Genomic DNA, 23,251 nt, shown 5'->3' with positions numbered 1-23,251 from the left:
AGCAAGCATTCCTTGTAGTGAATGTATGCAATCCCCAGTGAATGCTGTGTCCTTGTTTTGACAAATCCTTCTCAGGAATGTCACTTCTTCATCAGTAGTTCTCAAAAGTCACCATCTTCATCTTCCTCTGTATGAAAAATCAGACTTACATTTGAATTCCACCTTATAATTCTTTCTCCTTCCTTTTTTCAAATTTAAAATTTAGAAATTTCAGAGCTTTTTCAATGTTCTATGTTTGCTATATTTTAAGCCCAGAAGTTTAAAATTTGGACACTTTAGGTCACTCTTTACAGACTCTTAGATGATAAGGACTAAGAAGACAAAAATATTTCTACCATAACAGATTGGTTGGGTATTGTGGGATAACAGATAAAAATACTGGCATGGAGCCAGAAAGACCTGGGATTGAAGGCTAGTCTGGAAGCTACTTGAGAACGAGAACTCATGTAACTCATTTTTCCTCTCAGTCCCTTGGTTTCATCATTTGCTAACAAATACAATCCCTCCCTTACAAGGCACAATGGGTTCCTGAATGTAAAGCACTGTGCACATTACTGTTCAACAGATAGCTGTTACCATTACCACCATGCAGTAGCTCAAGATAAAAAAAACAAGTGGTACCTTCCACAAAGTTATTAGAAAATGAGAAAGTTTACAATCATAATATTCATCTTCCCTTAAGCTCATAGGGGGTCATATTTCTCAATGGCTAGAAATCCTCTTTTAAAATATAGTACCCTGGGGTCGGCTCTGTGTCTCAGTAGGTTAATCCTCCGCCTGCAGCGCCAGCATCCCATAAGGGCGCCAGTTCTAGTCCCGGCTGCTCCACTTCCAGTCCAGCTCTCTGCTGTGGCCTGGGAAAGCAATGGAGGATGGCCCAAGTCCTTGGGCCCCTGCATCCACATGGGAGACTGGGAGGAGGCACCTGGCTCCTGGCTTCAGATCGGCACAGCTCTGGCAGTTGCGGCCACTGGGGAGTGAACCAACGGAAGGAAGACCTTTCTCTCTGTCTCTCCCTCTCTCTGTCTGTAACTCTGGCTCTCAAATAAATAAATAAAATCTTTAAAAAAAAAATACAGTAGCCTGAGGAACTTCATTTTGGGCTTGATATACTTCATATGAATCCTGGCTTTTCAAAAGAGATTATCTACAATCTGAGAGTTCAAAGCTGTTTTCATGAACATTCCTCCTATGAAAAATCATGCAATGTCTTAAAATGTTTCAAGTTCTCTTAATGGTTTTGTCTTATGACAGAAAAAGAGTTGAGGCAATGAAAGGATAGTAAGTGTACAAAACAGCCTGTAACACTAAAACTTGTGAGATACACCCTAACAAGTAGTGTGACCTTTGCTGTCTACTTCATCTGTGCTTGTTTTAAAATTAGGTTCCTCCTTAAATCCTTAAGTAAAATTGCATTCCTGCTCTATGTATTCTGTGGCTTTTAATATGTAGTTTGATGTAAACTGCCAATTTGAGAAGTAGACCTAATCTTTTGTTTAAATTTTATGTACTTATTAGTGATGAGTGAGAAGAGGTTGGAAACTTTTGGCTAAAAGATTACACTTAAAATCTGTAGTGCAGAAACTGCTCTTTGGTTTTGACTTTCTTCTAGTAATGGCCATTGAATCAAAGAACATACTTAACTAGATTCATTTATAGATTTAATAAAATGTATAATATTACTAAATTTATCAGAAAATATGTACAATCTTTTTAAAACAGGAGATATTATAAATCGTGAAAAGTTTATGCTCCAGTATTAATCTCTATTTTTATCTTGGGTGTCTTTTTTTTTTTTTTTTTTGACAGGCAGAGTGGACAGTGAGAGAGAGACAGAGAAAGGTCTTCCTTTGCCGTTGGTTCACCCTCCAATGGATGCCGCGGCCGGCGTGCTGCGACCGGCGCACCGTGCTGATCTGATGGCAGAAGCCAGGTACTTATCCTGGTCTCCCATGGGGTGCAGGGTCCAAGCACTTGGGCCATCCTCCACTGCACTCCCTGGCCACAGCAGAGCTGGCCTGGAAGAGGGGCAACCGGGACAGAATCCGGCACCCCAACCGGGACTAGAACCTGGTGTGTCGGCGCCGCTAGGCGGAGGATTAGCCTGTTGAGCCACAGCGCCGGCCCTTGGGTGTCTAAAACTCATAATTCACCATAAGGGTATTCCTTTTTAAGAGATTTCTTTTATCTGACTACACACACACACACAATTATGAGATGCGCATACACATAATTATGGGCTGAAAGTGATAAAGATGGATAATACACACAAAAGAGTCTAATTTATATGTTGATTGTCCCTGTCCTGCAGTTCACATCAACATAACATGAACTCATGCGCATGAAGACGCTAATCCTGTCTGAGCAGTAGAGAAAGTGAACACTTTAAAATCTATTTCCAAAGAATGCCTGTGTGATCAACTTCTTGCCACTGACAATGTATTATTTTAAGCAATTCAAAAAAATTCTTAGAATGCTTTCTAAAACTAGCAATTCATTCACTAAAATTATCTACAAAATGATCTACTTAATAGATCATAGCAAGTGAAATAAGAGACTTGTCCATGAAAGCAACAAATTTAGGATTGGGAGCAATTTCAACCACACTTCCTTTTGCCTAAGGAACTACACAGACACAAGCTTCCCCTAAGAGGGAGAAGAGCTGCTTCTTATGATCTTTAAACCTTATGCTAGTTATTCATAATGAAACAAGAATTCTCCTTCTTAATTGTCTTCTTATGAATCCACAGAGCATCACAGATCAGACTGATTACATTAAGCTGAAAATGATCTCTTGGAAAACAACCTCTCAGAAGATGTATTTATGACATGCATGAAGTTTGTATACCTTAAATAAAAGTCTTCTGGGGGAAAATGCTTAAATTCTACAGTATTTGATTTTCAGGGTATATTCAAAATATAATAGTTTTCCTTTTTTTTTTAAGGGCAACTCTTTGATCCTTGAAAGACATTGCTCCTTTGCTAGCTATTCCTCAAAATTCCCTGTCAGCTTTTTAATCAATGAACCATAATGCTGAGGTCCTCAAGCTACTGTCACACATGAGAAACAAGCAAGCTGTGATAACAGTGCCCCTCTACAGTACAATCTGTGTTTAACAGCAACTGCTCCACAACTATGTATATATGGTAACTGTGCTTACGAAGAATCATTTGGAAACATGAGACTTTTCAAAGTCAGTGATTAAATACCAGTGACTGTCTATAGGCCATATCTATACATGAAATCTTCAAACAGTTCATAGAAAATGCATGAATTTCAAATTATTCTGCACTAAAATAAATTCATCCTAACATGCCTGAGCAGGATCTAGTTTTAAGTCTTAGGAAGGCAAAGACATCAGTTTGAAAAAAGGCCCTATCAGAGTGACATGAATTCTGCTGAAATTGAAGTAAGAATGAACATGAAACTTATGGTGAAGCTTAGGTGGAAAAATGGTGAAATCACTCATGCTTTATGAGAAATTTATAGAGGTAATGCTAATGCCCTCAAAGAGATCAAATTTACAAATGACGACTCTTCTTAAGAAGACAATGCTGGGGCCGGTGCTGTGGCGCAGTAGGTTAATCCTCCGCCTGCAGAGCCAGCATCCCATATGGGCGCCAGTTCTAGTCCCGGCTGCTCCTCTTCCAATCCAGCTCTCTGCTGTGGCCTGGAAAAGCAGTAGAAGATGGCCCAAGTGCTTGGGACCCTGCACCCGCATGGAAGACCAGGAAGAAGCACCTGGCTCCTGGCTTCAGCCGTTGCGGCCATTTGGGGAGTGAACCAACGGAAGGAAGATCTTTCTCTCTGTCTCTCCCTCTCACTGTAACTCTACCTCTCAAAAAAAAAAAAAAAAGACAATGTTGAAGATGAAGCTTGCATTAGATCATCCACATTAATTTGTGAGGAAAAAATTAACTCTGTGACCTAACTGAAAATTACTGATCATTAATAGCAAAAACAACAGACAACACAGACATCTCGAAAGGTTCAGCTTACATAATTCTGACTGAAAAATTAAAGTGGAGCAGACTACGCATGATGGGTGGCAAAACTGTTGTGCTCACGTCAGCTATAGACAACAATAGGGCTTTTAGTGGAAATTTGAAACAAATGGGATCAAGATCCTGAAACATTCCTTCCAAGAATTCTAACTGTAGATGAAACATGGCTTCTTCAGTATGATGCTGAAGACAAAGCACAAACAAAACAATGGCTGCAAGAGGTGGAAGTGGTATAGTCGAAGCAAACGCAGTGAAGAGTAAAGGTCCTGGCAACACTTTTTTTGGAGAGCTCAAGCACTTCACTTGGTGGTATTCCAGAGGGCCAAGGAAGAATAACATCTGCTTAGTATTCTTGGATCCTCAGTTCTTTTAGAAGGACCGAATGGCTGATATCAGTGCTTTTAAGTGCCTTGAACTTGATGGAATTTATGCTGAAAAATAAAGCTTATATTTTATATTTTTCCATTTTAATTCTATTCTTCCACAAACATTTTGAAGTCACCTCAAATTTAGGGTAGCATACACATTTATTTATCAATGTATGCCGAATCTAAATATTCATAAATGGTACTTAGGAAAGCCTATTTCTTATAAATGTTATTTTAAAGTATGTGTTGTATTAATACATTGGAATTAAACTAGATGTCCATCAGCTGATGACTGGATAAAGAAATTGTGGTATGTATATACCATGGAATACTACTCGGTGAAAAAAAGAACAAAATCCTGTCTTTTGTAACAAAATGGATGGAACTGGAAACAATTATGATTAGTGTAGTAAGCCAGTCCACATAAGACAAATATGATTTCCTTGATTTGTGGTATTATGCAGAGCATAAAAAAGTAATGTATGAGTAAAATTGACATTTTGAGATTTTGTTATTGTTTATAGCTCTTGTCTATACTCTTAAGGAAGAGTGGATTTTCTTCTTACTACTTGTTGAATTATTTAGTGGAAGATTAAGCTTATGATTAGAAAATAAACTTAATGTATGTCATTGTAACAATTAAAAGAAAAATAAGAAAGGAAGGAGGAGATAGGGTGGGAAGTATCATTATGCCCTTAAATCTGCTTATATGAAATACATGAAATTTGTTCACCTTATATAACAAATTTAAAAAGAGAGAATTAAGTTTAAGCATAAGTCCTTTCAACAGATTAAACTGCAACATTTCACAGTGTATGTCAGTATAACAGTAAGTTCAAAGTAGGTTTTAGTTTCATACTTAAATGACATGATAAATTTTTATAGATTGTTAAAAAAATGCAAGTCCTCTGGACCACAAAGATAGGTAAATACTCATCTTCTCTGTGTTAACTGTTCGTTTAACCATGAGGTCCAGAAAGGCTTTCAAGTAGCTGCCTAAACCACTGCTAATTATTGTCGGGGAAAACAGCTCAGTATCCTAGTAAAGCAAGAAAACAAATCATCACTCTTGGCAGGTACCCCTTAGCATTCAGATGGAATATAGTAAATAACTGTATTCAATGGAATAATTAACTAAATTATTTGCACCCACTGGGAGGTAACGCTGCTCTCAAACAGGCCTTTTTTCAGGAGAAGCACTAAGACAAACATCACTTCTTTCCTGCTCTATGGCATGGAACACTGGATCCAAGCCAAGTACTCATTTGGGAAGATCCAACGTTGCTTCTTCAAGTCAGTTTACATCCTTCTGACATACGGCCCTAAAGTTTTCTTTCTTGAAAGGTAGGGCAACATTTCAGTTGGATGCACTAACATTCTGAATCTTTAAGTTTAAAAAAATAAAGTCACCCTTGCCACCAGTTCTTCCACTTTCTAAAACATGTTGTTCATTACAATCAAAAGCACAAGCCAGATGCCTGCCAAAGATCACAGTGTCCATGTATGGCTAGTTACTGTCTGGAATGAACTAGTCATGACTCTCTCATTCTCAAAGCTTTACTTCTCATTCTGAGATAAGCACTTTACCTTAGTGTATAAAGATGCTTTTTAAGGATAATTTTAATATAGCTTTGGCTTTTACAGAAATTTTATGTAAGAAATTTTTATCTGGAGAAAAGTTGTACATATGCTACAAAATTTGTTACTGAAGATAGTTTTCAATATTTCTCATGTGAGGATCTAGTTATTCAATTTTTTTTAAAGTGCGAGTAAAGAACAGGAAGCTCACAACTGAATTTAGAAATTCCTGAATAGGAAAGTCTTATTCATTTGTCCTTATGTTAATGATTTTCCTACATCAGGAGCCACCACAGATCTGTTAGGTGACAATACGCAGGGAGATCACCTACACTAGAACTCCAGATCATTTCTAACTATACAGAAATATGACACAGGTGAGGGGTCTAGAGGTTAAGATGCTGGTGGGGGCACACACCAGCATGTGTGTCAGAATCCCTGGGTTTGAATACAGGCTCCATTCCCAATTTCAGCTTCCTGCTAGTGTGCACTCAGCTAGGCAGAGGTGATGGCTCCAGCAGCTGGGTCCCTGCTACCCACATGGGAGACCCAGATAGAGTTCCAAGCTCCTGGTTTTGGTTTGTCTCTCCCTCCACCCCCGCGGTCAAGTAAATAAAAAACAAAAATTTAAAAAATGGTACAATACAGCTCCCCTTGTTCCCTAGTCAAGTTATCTTCCACCCGAATCTAGCATAGTCTGTCAGGAAGCAGAACAAGAGAGTTAACATCTCATTCATTTAACAAACATTTACAAATGCCTATTGAATGGCACATTCTAAATAGTGTGCTATTAAGATTATGTGCTCAACTTTAAAGGACTCAAATTTTCTGGTTATTTCAACATTTCTCAACTTTTTGTATTTCCTATTCAATAAGAAACAGGGTCAATGAGTTAGGCAGACTTTGTTCAAATCACAGCTCTTATATGCTACATAATTTTGGGTAGGTTAATTCATTCCTCCTTCACCTGTAAAAATATGGAAAATACCACTTACCCTGTATGGTTGTCACAAGGACTGAATGAAATAAAGTATGAAAAAAAATCACCTACCATAATATCTGACAGGTACGTGGTACCCATTAAATTGAAATTTCCCCTTTTTCTTTTCTTCCTCAGATGACCCAGCTCTAGCCAGGATACTCGGGCCACTTTCCTGCTAGACTAGAAGCCCCATAAGGGTAAGGACTTAACCCTCAGAAGGCACCTGATGAATAATTAACAGATGCATGAGTGACTACTGAATAACCAAGAGTCAGTTCTAGATTCTTTGTCCTAGGATTACTTTGAAATAAAATCAGAAAACATATCCACTGGACTCTCCTCTCAGGGTCTCCTGCCAATATCCATGTGCCTCTGCAGAGAACTTAATTGAAAATGAAGCTACACCTATAGAACCCGAGCTCCCATTCTCCAAACACATTATCTCGGTGACTTATTTTAAGCTAGTTAATGAAACCATTTGAACTCTGTGATACCCAGTATGCAAAATGAATCAACTTGCTGTGCCTTGTGAAATGAAAGTAAGTTTTAGTTAATGACAGTATCAACCAATAAAAAGCATTTACTTTTACTTTTAAGTGATGTAAATCGAGTATTTCACATATAAACGAATTTATTCTTGACTGGAAGACCTGTTCACATCTAGGGGTTTATCACAGGATAAACTCATGCTCAACAACAGCGTCTCCGTTTACTTTTCCCTTGCAATAAGTTTTGGTGCATTCATTTAATTTTTAAAAATACCGTCATACTATTAAAATCTTTATCAGAAAAAAGTACTAAATACAAGGTATAACATATTTAAACTATAATGATATTACATACTAATCACAAAAAGGACTTTCTCTTTTTCCTAAATTTGTCAACTTCTCCTTCCTTCAGATAAAGTGGAAAATTTTTTTATTTTGATAACTGAGTAACAATAAACAACCATTAGGATATCTAGGTAAAGTGGGTGAATGTAAAACAAATTTCTTGTAAGATGCATGAATATAAACTGAAAACAGTAAGCTGAAGAATTTTATACTGCAATGATTAGAGTAAATCAATATATTTTTCCTAAATATATGTGTTACTATTTTTAATATGGGCAACCTTTAGATATTATTAATAATTTATGGTTATTTTTAAAAAGATTTATCTATTTATCTGAAAGTCATAGAGATCTTCCATCTGCTGGTTCCTTCCCAATTGGCTGCAACAGCAGAGGCTGGGCCAGACAAAGCCAGGAACCTGCAACTCCATCTGAATTCCCTGAGTAGGTGCAGGAACCCAAGTTCTTGGGCCATCTTCCACTGCTTTCTCAGGCCATTAGCAGGGAGCTGGATCAGAAGTGGGGCACCCAGGACACAAATCGGAGGAGGCTTAACCCATATGCTACAACACCGACCCCAATAACTGATATTTTTAAAAAGAAAAAACATGGGAATACCCAAAGAAAGGCTGGCAAAAAATATGTTTCAAGAATCTCCAAATTAAGAAATGTGTAATAAACAGAAATTTGTGACCTATGCTTGGAATCTTTTCTTTCTTTTTAACATCATTTATTTTTTTTTAATTTTAAAGGCAGAGAGAAAGAGAGAGGAAGCACATTTCCATAGCCTGATTCACTACCCAAATGTTCACAATAGCATGAGCCAGGCCAGAGCCAGGAACTTAAACTTAATCCATGTTTCCCATGTTGGTGACAGCCATCACCGGCTGCCTGAGAATGCAATAGCAGGAAGTTGGAATCAGAAACTGAGCTGGGACTGGAACCCAGTCACTTTGATATGCGACGTGGGCAGTTTAAGTGGCGTCTTTACTACTGTAACAAATGCCAGCCCTTAATTTTTTAAGTAAATATTTATGGTATATATTGAAGGCTATATTCCAGGATCCTCATTAATAGTCCTAAAATGTGTAATTGAATATAATCTTACTAGAAACAAAAATATTAAATAAGAAAACATTACCATTCAGTATCTGAACAGTCACTTGATAATAATTCAATTCCTATATCTTACAAAGTAAAGAAGCCAAGTGACTTGTTCTTTTCTATATAGTCTGAGATCCCCTATCTTAATCCCTTCTGCTTTCTCACAGGTCCCTGATGTGCAATAAAAACATCACATATGGTATAAGGCCAGCCAACCAACTTCTGCTATAGTCTATACCTTGTTTGTTATCTTGAGAGGCCTTTGTGCTTAGTCCTTTTTTTTTTTAACTTTTATTTAATAAATATAAATTTCAAAAGTACAGTTATTAGGCTGGCGCCGCCGCTGAATAGGCTAAACTTCTGCCTGCAGCATCAGCACTCTGGGTTCTAGTCCCAGTTGGGGCCCTGTACCCGCATGAGACACCAGGAGCAAGCACCTGGCTCCTGCCTTCAGATCGGCGCAGCACGCTGGCCGTAGCAACTATTGGGGGGTGAACCAGCAGAAGGAAGACCTTTCTCTCTGTCTGTCTCTCTCACTGTCTAACTCTGCCTGTCAAAAGAAAAAAAAAAGTACAGCTTTTGGATTACAGTGGCTTTTTCCCCCCATAACCTCCCTCCCACTTGCAACCCTCCCATATCCTGCTCCCTCTTCCATCCCATTGACATCAAGATTCATTTTCAATTATCTTTATATACAGAAGATCAATTTAGTATATATTAAGTAAAGATTTCAACAGTTTGCACCCACACAGAAACACAAAGTGTAAAGTACTGTTTGAGTACTAGTGACACTATTAATTCACATTGCACAACACATTAAGGACATAGATCTTACATGGGGAGTAAGTGCACAGTGACTCCTTTAGTTGATTTAACAATTGATACTCTTGTTTATGGCATCAGTAATCACCCTAGGCTCTGTCATGAGTTGCCAAGGCTATGGAAGCCTCTTGAGTTCACAAACTCCAATCTTATTTAGACAAGGCCATAGTCAAAAAGGAAGTTCTCTCCTCCCTTCAGAGAAAGGTACCTCCTTCTTTGATGGCCCGTTCTTTCCGCTGGGATCTCACTCACAGAGATCTTTCATTTAGGTCTTTTTTTTTTTTTTTTTTTTCAGAGTGTCTTGGCGTTCCATGCCTGAGAAACTCTCATGGGCTTTTCAGCTGGATCCACATGCCTTAAGGGCTGACTCTGAGGCCAGAGTGCCATTTAGGGCATCTGTCATTCTATGAGTCTGCTGTGTATCTCACTTCCCATGTTGGATCATTCTCTCCTTTTTGATTCTATCAGCTAATATTAGCAGACACTAGTCTTGTTTATGTGATCCCTTTGACTCTTAGACCTATCAGTATGGTCAATTGTGAACTGAAATTGATCACTGGAACTAGTGAGATGGCATTGGTACATGCCACCTTGATGGGATTGTATTGGAATCCCCTGGCACGTTTCTAACTCTACCGTTTGTGGCAAGTCAGCTTGACCATGTCCCAAATTGTACATCTCCTCCCTCTCTTATTCCCACTCTTATATTTAACAGAGATCACTTTTCAGTTAAATTTGAACACCTAAGAATAATTGTATGTTAATTACAGAGTTCAACCAATAGTATTGAGTAAAACAACAACAAAAAAATACTAAAAGGGATAAAGTATTAAGTTGTACATCAACAGTCAGGACAAGGGCTGATCAAGTCACTGTTTCTCATAGTGTCCATTTCACTTTAACAGGTTTCCTTTTTGGTGCTCGGTTAGTTGTCACTGATCAGGGAGAACATATGATATTTGTCCCTTTGGGACTGGCTTATTTCACTCAGCATGATCTTTTCCAGATTCCTCCATTTTGTTGCAAATGACCGGTTATCATTGTTTTTGACTGCTGTATAATATTCTATACAGTATATACCATAATTTCTTTATCCAGTCTACTGTTGATGGACATTTAGGTTGATTTCAGGTCTTAGCTATTGCGAATTGAGCTGCAATAAACATTAAGGTGCAGACAGCTCTTTTATTTGCCAATTTAATTCCCTTTGGGTAAATTCCAAGGAGTGGGATGGCTGGGTTGTATGGTAGGGTTTATATTATTATATTTATATTCAGGTTTCTGAGCAATCTCCAAACTGACTTCCATAGTGGCTTAACCACTTTGCATTCCCACTAACAGTGGGTTAGTATCCATTTTTCCCCACATCCTTGCCAGCATCCATTGTTGATAGTTTTCTGTATGTAAGCCATTCTAACCTGGGTGAAGTGAAACCTCATTGTGGTGTTGATTTGCATTTCCCTGATGGCTAGTGATCCTAAACATTTTTTCATGTGCCTATTGGCCATTTGGATTTCCTTTTTTTTTTTTGGACAGTCAGAGTGGACAGTGAGAGAGACAGAGAGACAGAGAGAAAGGTCTTCCTTTTGCCGTTGGTTCACCTTCCAATGACAGCCGCGGCCTGCGCGCTGCGGCCAGCGTACCGCTCTGATCCGAAGGCAAAAGCCAGGTGCTTCTCCTGGTCTCCCATGGGTTGCAGGGCCCAAGCACTTGGGCCATCCTCCACTGCACTCCCGGGCCACAGCAGAGAGCTGACCTGGAAGAGGGGCAACTGGGACAGAATCCGTCGCCCCGACTGGGACTAGAACCCGGTGTGCCGGCGCCACAAGGCAGAAGATTAGCCTGTTGAGCCACGGTGCCGGCCGGATTGCCTCTTTTGAAAAATGTCTATTGAGGACCTTGGCCCATCTCTTAAGTGGGTTGTTTGTTTTGTTGTTGTGGAGTTTCCTGATCTCTTCGTAGATTCTGGTTATTAACCCTTTATCTGTTGCATAGATTGCAAATATTTTTTCCCATTCTGTCGGTTGCCTCTTCACTTTCATGACTGTTTCTTTTGCAGTACAGAAACTTCTCAATTTGATGTAATCCCAGTTGTTAATTTTGGCTTTCTGCCTGTGCTTCTGGGGTCTTTTCCAAGAAGTCTTTGCCTGTGCCGATATCTTGCAGGGTTTCTCCAATGTTCTCTAGTAATTTGATGGGTCGTAGATTTAGATTTTTAACCATGTTGAGTGGATTTTTGTGTAAGGTGAAAGGTAGTGGTCTTGCTTCACGCTTTTGCATGTAGAAATCCAGTTTTCCCAGCACCACTTATTGAATAAACTGTCCTTGCTCCAGAAATTGGTTTTAGATCCTTGATCAAATATAAGTTGGCTGTAGATGTTTGGATTGATTTCTGGTGTTTCAATTCTGTTCCTTTGGTCTATCCATCTGTTTCTGTACCAGTACCATGCTGTTTTGATTACAACTGCCCTGTAGTACGTTCTGAAATCTGGTATTGTGATGCCTCCATCTTTGTTTCTGTTGTACAAGATTGCTTTAGCTATTAGAGGTCTCCTGTGTCTCCATATGAATTTTAGCATCATTTTTTCCAGATCTGAGAAGAATGTCTTTGGTATTTTGATTGGTATCGCACTGATTCTATAAATTGCTTTTGGGAGAATGGGTGCTTAGTCCTTTTAAATAAAACTTCTTTCAACACTCTAATTCATCCCCACTTCTACTCCAAGTTTAGGATGCCTTAAACTTATTTGTACTGACCCTGGTGTCTTTACTTGGTTTGTGAGAGAACAAGAATGCCCTAAAGCTTAGGGATCAACAGCGAGACCTCCTTCCTTGTCCATTTTCACATACAGCACTTTACTTATGCTTGGTTATGGAATTTACATTTACAATTTAAATTTACAATTTACTGTCTCTGGTCATGAAAGCAAAGAGCTGTTGAAATATTGTGGGAGGTTTGGGTCAACATGACTATAATAATCAGACATATACTCCCCAAACCCCCAAATTAAGTTCATAGGTATAGAGTTATGAAGGTCAACTTTCCTGCTTTCCATCATAAGGTTCTGGAGGAACCTAGTTATCATTTTCTTCACTCTTTGCTGAGAAGAGAGAGAGAGAGCGATCACATAGATAGTGGCAGACAAGCCGGTAGGTTTTTGAGGGTGAGTAGGTAAATTTTATGATAATAACAAGACAGGGCAAAAGTATTATTAACAGAAATAACATGTAAAAAAATCAATAATTTTTTTCCATTGCTTTAATTTTTCATACTTACCTGTAATTATCAGAGCAACCAGGGTCATTCCAATCAATTATCTCTACAACCTTAGGGAAAATCACTAGCTCCTTACACTTGTTTTCTCATGTTTAAAATAAAAAAATCTTAACACATTGATCTCTAAGGTCTCTTTGTATTGAAATAGTCTCTTTTATATTCTAGATGCAATGATCAGACAGACTTATCTGTTTGTCCTTAAGGTCTCCCAAGTGCTATTTATACAGCAATTAATTAGAAGAGTAGGAAAAAAAAAAAATATATATATATATATCTCTCCAAAGAGATGGGAAAAAGCCTTCAATATTTGTACTGACCCTGGTGTTTTTACTTGGTTTGTGAGAGAACAAGAGTGCCCTAAAGCTTAGGGATCAATAGGGAGACCTCTTTCCTTGTCCATTTTCACATACAGCACATTACTTATGCTTGGTTATGGAATTTACATATATTATAAAATACTTACCAGATGGTCCAGAAGCTTATGAGGATTTCTACAAAGTAATCTCAGATAAAAAATAATACAAATAAGGCAACCATAAATGAATAGCTAAAAAACTGCCAGGCTGACATACTATTTTTTTTTTGCTATTTATTATTTGAAAGACAGAATGAGAGAGAGAGAGAGAGAGAGAGAGAGAGAGAACTTGAGTGAATGCTGCCAACCACCATTTGACTCCAAAATGGTTGCAACAGTCAGGACTAGGCCAGGCTGAAGCCAGGAGCCAGGAACTCCACCTGGGTCTCCCAGTAGTGTGGCAGGAGCCCATGTACTTGAGCCATGATCTGCTGCTTCCCTGGTAATAGCAGGGAGCTGTATCGGAAGCAGAGTAGTGGGGACTTGATCTAGCACTGCCATATGGGGTGCGAGCATTGCAAGCAGCGCACCACAGTGCCTTCCCTCCAACACACTTTCTTTTCTCTGAATAAGTTTTTTTTTTTTTCCGTCAACATCATTATAAAGTAAAATAATGGCTACTGAATTAGATTTGATAGGGTTTAGTTCCCTCCAATCAAAATTAACAAGCAATAATAGAAATAGGCACTATCTTTAGTTCTGAATCAGATTTGTTTCTGCTACAGTATATCATAATACAGTAATGTGTCCCACTATACATTTATCCCTGTTAACTGAGATTGAAGGAATGAATTAGCAACTTAAACTTACCACATTAAAATCTAAATTCTCTGCAATCCATGATTTGGCTTCTTGAAATTCACTTTCCATTCCCATAATAAAAAGTGTATCCAGGGCATCTACTATGGTTGCTCCTTTGATGGTACCTGAAGATATCAAAAGAACACTTATTCAGTAAAATATCTTTGACAAATATATACAAGGGTACTGCACAAAGATTGTGGAAAATAGAATTAAGACGAGTTCACTTTGGTGCAAAAAATTTTTGAAATTTTTTAAGATTCTTCAGATGTATGGATTTCAAAATTTTTGCACCAAATCAAACTTATCTTTTAATTCTATTTTGCTACAAATTAAAAAAAAATATTCACTTGAAAGGCAGAATGATAACAAGAGAGGGAAAGAGGAAAAGTGGGAGATAGAGAGAGAGTTAGAGCAAGAGAGCACACTGGGTCAGAAACGGAGCAGCCAGGACACAAACCAGCACAAACCATATGGGATGCCAGTGTTGCAAGCTGCAGCTTAACCCACTGCACCATCACACTGGTATCTTCCTACACACCAATTGACCGTACCCAGGAAAGAAAGAGGGTAGTACTGGAATTATTAATAACCGGTAATACTGAATACAGTCAAAATTCTTTTAGCGAAAGAAAATATAAAAACTACAACTGAACCAAAAGTTATCACAGGCTGATGAATTGTAGAAAATGAAGATCTTAAAATTCCATTTATGACTGCATTCTCTATCAAAAGAATAGGCCTAAAACAAAAAAAGCAATGCAATTAATGTTAGTGTAATTACATCAAAGTACACCTGTGCAAAACTGTTAGAATATAATTTCTAGATCTAAAATTGTTTCATGATACCTCTAAGAAATGATTGCTCTAAAATGAAATTTCACCCCTCTATGAAACCCTGACTGAGACTGGACCCCTGGCAAGTCAGGACTCTCATTTATCTCCTTTGAACTCCTAACATGGAAACTCCACATTGCTCTGACACTCATCAGTTTCAGTCTCAGGTTACAATTACTTGTGTGTATATCTTTCAGTGTGTAAACTTCCTTACAGAAAAGAGATAATATTTTGTTCATCTCCACATTCTTTATAATGCCCTACACACCTGACGGTAATGCCCAGTGAATAGCTGTTGAAAGACTGGGTACTATACTTTCTATAAACATTGTTTCTCATAGTTCAAGACCAACTGCACATAAGTAGAAATTATTTTAGTGACAATACTTCTTTAAATATCAAAGTGAGAAATGATCAGTAGAAATTATAAGTAATGGAATGTTAAAATACCTGATTTTAAAAGATGTAAACAGTAATTCTAAAAGTGATTAGGAGAAAACAACCAGAGTATTATTTTTCATTTCATGACATATTTTACTATAACTCCATTTTCTTTAAAAATGTAACTATTTTTGAGTTAGAACTATGGATTTAAAGAGACACTGGTGGGGACATTTTACTGTGGGCATTTAAAAATGTTATAATAGCTTCATATTTTCATTGGTGTATCACTTCTCTGTCATTAAGTGCTTTAAAATGTTTTTATTCCTTATATTTTAACTTTACACTGAGTATAACCTGTTAAGTACAAAATATCTTTCTGAGGTACAATTCCAGGTGAAATATTTTTTACCTCTGAAATTCTGAAATTACAGTTTTAGTGTCCTATTTAGAGTGGAATGTGGAGAACATGAATGCTTGAGACAATTTTTTATGTTCATTAAAATTGTTTTAATTTGGCATTAGAGCCAAGATGGCGGAATAGTGAGGGCGCGCACCGATAGTCCGGGAAAATTTAGTTGAATAAAAGGGGAGTTACGGTAGCCTCAGAAAAAAGAACCAGGAAAATATTTCAGAGGAAACTCTTCTGGATTGAGTGGCCGTGAATCGGAGGACCTAGTGGGAGAACAAGGTCGCCCACCGTGCGGAAGCCGAGCCGCGGGACCGAGCCGCGGAAGCCAAGCCGCGGGACCGAGCTGCGCAAGCTGCAGGCTCTGCGCGCCAGTGCTCGAAGGGGAGTGCGTGCCACACAGACAACAGCGGGGAGACTTGGGACGTCCAGGGCTCCGAGTCCACACATCGGCACTGGAAGGGGAGCGGACCTACGTGGAGAGCGTGGGAGTCCACAGTTCGGGACACCAGCGGCAGACTCAACACACCAGCGCTGGAACGCGAGGTGAGCCGAACCTCAATAGCCCGAGACACCAGCAGGCAAGTGGAGAGAGGAGACTAGAGGGAACGACCCCCGGGGTGGGGGGAAACTTCACCAGGCTAACTGGAAGAGAGAGAGAGGAAAAAAAAAAGGTGACTGGTACGGACACGGGTTTCTCTCTCTCCGCTCACCTCTCAAGGGCGAGCAAGACAAAGAGCAGGGGCCATATTGGACATAAGTCATAAGCAGAGCGACCTCAGGTCTGCACCGGCCCTGAGCCTAGCAGAAAAACCTGACTCTGGGCGGGGCGAATTAACAGGAGATTAGGACCTAGTAAATTTGTGGTGCTACTGAACTGAGACTGTGAAAAAAGAGACGGTGGGGGAGAGAACTCACGGAATTCACGTGAGCACTCTCCAGAGACGCTACAATTCCGTAACTTTGGCAACCCAGTGGGAGACTGAAGGAGAATTTGAGCCCACTCTGAGGGCCGAACAGATTCCCTGTGTGGTCCCTGGGAAAGAGCTTCTGATCTCTGGCTCCTGTGGGTATATCATTTGCCTGCTAACTACCTCCAACTTCGTTCAGCTGTGCAGAATAACTTCCCTTTTGAATCAAAAAAAAAAGAAAGAGAGAGAGAGAGAGAGTTTTACCACGCCTAACCTGGGAGTGTCACCTTTGGCACCCCAAACAGAGCTCTCAGGCCACACCCATCTCAAGCCCTAAGGCTCCATCAAAAACAGATAGTCCACTTAATCTAGAGTCATAGTATAACAAGAAAAAGCACCACAGTGAAGAAACCAAATATCTCCAATATGCCAAATAACAAACGCAAAAACCAAGGTAATAAAAACAAGGAAGTCACCATGAAGCCCTCAAATGAAAAAGACACCCCAATTCAAGATTATGAAGATGATGACATAGAAGAAATGCAAGAAGCAGATCTCAAAAAATTGATAAGAACATTAAGAAGTTCTCAAAAACAAATTCTTGAACTACAGAAATCCTTAATGGACAAGATAGAAAATCTCTCTCGTGAAAATGAAATATTAAGGAGGAATCAAAATGAAACGAAACAACTAGTACAACAGGAAACTGGGATAGTGACTGAAGTGAAGAATTCAATAGATCAAATGAAAAACTCAATAGAGAGCCTTACAAACAGAATGGGTGAAGCAGAAGAGAGAATATCAGACTTAGAAGACAGAGAACAGGAAAGGATACAGTCAGACCAAAGAAAAGAAGAGGAAATTAGGAATCTAAAACATATTGTCGGGAATCTTCAGGATACTATTAAAAAACCCAGCATTCGGGTTCTAGGAGTTCCTGAAGGCATGGAGAGGGAGAAAGGATTAGAAGGCCTTTTTAGTGAGATATTAGCAGAAAATTTCCCAGGTTTGGAGAAGGACAGAGAAATCCTAGTACAGGAAGCCCACAGAACCCCTAATAAACACGACCAAAAGAGATCCTCACCACGACACGTTGTAATTAAACTCTCCACAGTGAAACATAAAGAAAAGATCCTAAAATGTGCAAGAGAGAAACGTCAGATTACTCTCAGAGGATCTCCAATCAGACTCACAGCTGACTTCTCATCAGAAACTCTACAAGCTAGGAGGGAATGGCGAGATATAGCCCAGGTACTAAGAGAGAAAAACTGCCAGCCCAGAATATTATATCCTGCAAAGCTATCATTTGTGAATGAAGGTGAAATAAAGACTTTTGATAGCAAACAGAAATTGAAAGAATTTGTTGCCACTCGTCCAGCCCTGCAAAAGATGCTTAAAGATGTGTTACACACAGAAACACAGAAACACGGTCATCAATATGAAAGAAGATAAAGGAAGGAAACCAAGGAAGGAAACCTCACAGCAAAAGATCACAGGGAATTCAAAGCATATATTAGAACTTCTCTTTGGCAAATGGCAGGGCAAAGTTACCACTTATCATTAGTCACATTGAACGTGAATGGCCTGAACTGTCCAGTTAAAAGACACCGATTGGCTGATTGGGTTAAGGAACAAAACCCATCTATTTGCTGCTTACAAGAAACACATCTTTCCAACAAAGATCCATACAGACTGAAAGTGAAAGGCTGGAAAAAGATATACCATGCCAACAGAAATGAAAAAAGAGCGGGCGTAGAATCTTAATATCAGACACCATAAACTTTACCACAAAAACCGTTAAGAGACACAAAGAGGGACACTACATAATGATTAAGGGATCAATTCAACAGGAAGATATAACAATTATCAATGTATATGCACCTAACTACAGGGCACCGGTTTATCTAAAAGATTTGTTAATGGACTTAAAGGGAGACTTAGACCCCAATACAATAGTACTGGGGGACTTCAATACTCCACTCTCAGAAATAGACAGATCAATAGGACAGAAGATCAACAAGGAGACAGTAGATTTAAATGACACTATAGCCCAAATGGATCTAACAGATATATACAGAACTTTCAATCCTACAGCTAAAGACTTTACATTCTTCTCAGCAGTACATGGAACCTTCTCTAGGATTGACCACATACTAGGCCATAAAGCAAGTCTCAGCAAATTCAAAAGAATTAGAATCATACCATGCAGCTTCTCAGACCATAAAGGAATGAAGTTGGAAATTAGCAACTCAGGAATCCCTAGAGCATACGCAAACACATGGAGATTGAACAACATGCTCCTGAATGAACAATGGGTCATAGAAGAAATCAAAAGAGAAATCAAAAACTTTCTGGAAGTAAATGAGGATAACAGCACAACATACCAAAACATATGGGAAGCAGCAAAAGCAGTGTTAAGAGGAAAGTTTATATCAATAGGTGCCTACATCAAGAAATTGGAAAGGCACCAAATAGATGAGCTTTCAATTCACCTCAAGGATCTAGAAAACCTACAGCAAACCAGACCCAAATCTAGTAGGAGAAGAGAAATAATTAAAATCAGAGAAGAAATCAACAGGATTGAATCAAGAAAAACATTACAAAAAATCAGCCAAACGAGGAGCTGGTTTTTTGAAAAAATAAACAAAATTGACACCCCATTGGCCCAACTAACTAAAAAAAGAAAAGACCCATATCAATAAAATCGGAGATGAAAAAGGAAACATAACAACAGACACCACAGAAATAAAAAGAATCATCAGAAATTACTACAAGGACTTGTATGCCAGCAAACAGGGAAACCTATCAGAAATGGATAGATTCCTGGACACATGCAACCTACCTAAATTGAACCAGGAAGACATCGAAAACCTAAACAGACCCATAACTGAGACAGAAATTGAAACAGTAATAAAGGCCCTCCCAACAAAGAAAAGCCCAGGACCAGATGGATTCACTGCTGAATTCTACCAGACATTTAAAGAAGAACTAACTCCAATTCTTCTCAAACTATTCAGAACAATCGAAGAAGAGGGAATCCTCCCAAATTCTTTCTATGAAGCCAGCATCACCTTAATTCCTAAGCCGGAAAAAGATGAAGCACTGAAAGAGAATTACAGACCAATCTCCCTGATGAACATAGATGCAAAAATCCTCAATAAAATTCTCGCCAATAGAATGCAACAACACATCAGAAAGATCATCCACCCAGACCAACTGGGATTTATCCCTGGTATGCAGGGATGGTTTAATGTGCGCAAGACAATCAATGTGATACACCACATTAACAGACTGCAGAAGAAAAACCATATGATTATCTCAATAGATGCCGAGAAAGCATTTGATAAAATACAACACCCGTTCATGATGAAAACTCTAAGCAAACTGGGTTTGGAAGGAACATTCCTCAATACAATCAAAGCAATCTATGAAAAACCCACAGCCAACATCCTATTGAATGGGGAAAAGTTGGAAGCATTTCCACTGAGATCTGGTACCAGACAGGGATGTCCACTCTCACCACTGCTATTCAATATAGTTCTGGAGGTTCTAGCCAGAGCTATTAGGCAAGAAAAAGAAATTAAAGGGATACAAATTGGGAAGGAAGAACTCAAACTATCCCTCTTTGCAGAGGACATGATTCTTTATTTAGGGGACCCAAAGAACTCTACTAAGAGACTATTGGAACTCATAGAAGATTTTGGCAAAGTAGCAGGGTATAAAATCAATGCACAAAAATCAACAGCCTTTGTATACACAGACAATGCCATGGCTGAGGAAGAACTTCTAAGATCAATCCCATTCACAATAGCTACAAAAACAATCAAATACCTTGGAATAAACTTAACCAAGGACGTTAAAGATCTCTACGATGAAAATTACAAAACCTTAAAGAAAGAAATAGAAGAGGATACCAAGAAATGGAAAAATCTTCCATGCTCATGGATTGGAAGAATCAATATCATCAAAATGTCCATTCTCCCAAAAGCAATTTATAAATTCAATGCAATACCAATCAAGATACCAAAGACCTTCTTCTCAGATCTGGAAAAATTGGTGCTGAAATTTATATGGAGGCCCAAGAAACTTCGAATAGCTAAAGCAATCTTGTACAACAAAAACAAAGCCGGAGGCATCACAATACCAGATTTCAGGACATACTACAGGGCAGTTGTAATCAAAACAGCATGGTACTGGTACAGAAACAGATGGATAGACCAATGGAACAGAATTGAAACACCAGAAATCAACCCAAACATCTACAGCCAACTTATATTTGATCAAGGATCTAAAACTAATTCCTGGAGCAAGGACAGTCTATTCAATAAATGGTGCTGGGAAAATTGGATTTCCACATGCAGAAGCATGAAGTAAGACCCCTACCTTACGCCTTACACAAAAATCCACTCAACATGGATTAAAGACCTAAATCTACGACCTGACACCATCAAGTTACCAGAGAACATTGGAGAAACCCTTCAAGATATTGGCACAGGCAAAGAGTTTCTGGAAAAGACCCGGAGGCACAGGCAGTCAAAGCCAAAATCAACTATTGGGATTGCATCAAATTGAGAAGTTTCTGTACTGCAAAAGAAACAGTCAGGAGAGTGAAGAGACAACCGACAGAATGGGAAAAAATATTTGCAAACTATGCAACAGATAAAGGGTTAATAACCAGAATCTACAAAGAGATCAAGAAACTCCACAAAAACAAAACCAACAACCCAATTAAGAGATGGGCCAAGGACCTCAATAGACATTTTTCAAAAGAGGAAATCCAAATGGCCAACAGGCACATGAAAAAATGTTCAAGGTCATTAGTAATCAGGGAAATGCAAATCAAAACCACAATGAGGTTTCACCTCACCCCGGTTAGAATGGCTCACATTCAGAAATCTACCAACAACAGATGCTGGTGAGGATGTGGGGAAAAAGGGACACTAACCCACTGCTGGTGGGAATGCAAACTGGTCAAGCCACCATGGAAGTCAGTCTGGAGATTCATCAGAAACCTGAAAATAACCCTACCGTTCGACCCAGCCATCCCACTCCTTGGAATCTACCCAAAGGAATTTAAATTGGCAAACAAAAAAGCGGTCTGCACCCTAATGTTTATTGCAGCTCAATTCACAATAGCTAAGACCTGGAACCGACCTAAATGCCCATCAACGGTAGACTGGATAAAGAAATTATGGGATATGTACTCTTTAGAATACTATACCGCAGTAAGAAACAACGAAATCCAGTCATTTGCAACAAAATGGAGGAATCTGGAACACATCATGCTGAGTGAAATAAGCCAGTCCCAAAGGGACAAATACCATATGTTCTCCCTGATCAGTGACAACTGACTGAACACCAAAAAGGAAACCTGTTGAAGTGAAATGGACACTATGGGAAACGGTGACTTGATCAGCATAGCCCTGACTTTTAATGAACAACTTAATACATTATCCCTCTTAGTAGTTTTTTTGTCTGTTCTACTTAATATGACTGGTTTAATTCTGTAATTAATACACAGTTATTCTTAAGTGTTAAAAATTAACTGAAATGTGATCCCTGTTAAACATAAGAGTGGGAATAAGAGAGGGAAGAGATGTATAATTTGGAACATGCTCAAGCTGACTTGCCCCAAATGATAGAGTTAAAAACATACCAGGGGATTCCAATTCAATCCCATCAAGGTGGCATGTACCAATGCCATCTCACTAGTCCAAGTGATCAATTTCAGTTCACAATTGATCATAATGAAAGGACTAAGAGTCCAAGGGAGCACATAAACAAGTCTAGTACCTGCTAACACTAACCGATGGAATAAATAAAGGGGAGAGTGATCCAACATGGGAAGTGAGATACTCAGCAGACTCATAGAATGGCAGATGTCCTAAATAGCACTCTGGCCTCAGAATCAGCCCTAAAGGCATTCGGATCTGGCTGAAAAGCCCATGAGAGTATTTCAGGCATGGAAAGCCAAGACACTCTGGCAAAAGATCTCTGCGAGTGAGATCCCAGTGGAAAGAACAGGTCTTCAAAGAAGGAGGTACCTTTCTCTGAAGGGAGGAGAGAACCTCCACTTTGACTATGACCTTGTCTAAACAAGATAAGAATCGGAGAACTCAGAGGGCTTCCATAGCCTTGGAAACTCATGACTGAAGCATAGGGAGACTACTGATGCCATAGACAGGAGTGTTAATTGGTAAAGTCAACAACAGGAGTCACTGTGCACTTACTCCTCATGTAGGATCTCTGTCCTTAATGTGCTGTGTATTGAGATTTAATGCTATAACGAGTACTCAAACAATATATTTCACTTTGTGTTTCTATGGGGGTGCAAACTGTTGAAATCTTTACTTAATGTATACTAAACTGATCCTCTGTAAAAAAAAAAAAAAAAAAAAAAAAAAAAAAAGAAATTATCAACTCCCAACTTGACTCTCACTGGGGTTAAACATGACAATAGGTCTGATCTGATTTCATCATCATTTAAAAAAAATCATCTATTATTTTTCACTTTATGTTTCTGTGCGGGAGCAAACTGTTGAAATCCTTACTCAATGTATACTAAGCTGATCTTCTGTATATTAAGATA

At 38.8% G+C, this 23,251-nt stretch overlaps 1 protein-coding gene across 3 annotated transcripts in view; it reads right to left on the bottom strand.

The window, feature by feature from the left end:
• Positions 1-23,251, bottom strand: part of MAN1A1 (mannosidase alpha class 1A member 1) — a 218,455-nt gene that overhangs the window by 146,843 nt on the left and 48,361 nt on the right. For all 3 annotated transcript variants that reach the window (XM_008263299.4, XM_008263300.4, NM_001195721.1), the window contains 1 exon segment: positions 14,134-14,249. In XM_008263299.4, coding sequence (XP_008261521.1) covers positions 14,134-14,249 — 116 coding nt within the window.

The sequence above is a fragment of the Oryctolagus cuniculus genome, chromosome 5 (assembly GCF_964237555.1).
Source record: "Oryctolagus cuniculus chromosome 5, mOryCun1.1, whole genome shotgun sequence".
NCBI classification, from domain to species: domain Eukaryota; kingdom Metazoa; phylum Chordata; class Mammalia; order Lagomorpha; family Leporidae; genus Oryctolagus; species Oryctolagus cuniculus.
The sequence above is the reverse complement of the archived record's forward strand: the minus strand, read 5'-3'. Positions and strand labels throughout refer to the sequence as shown.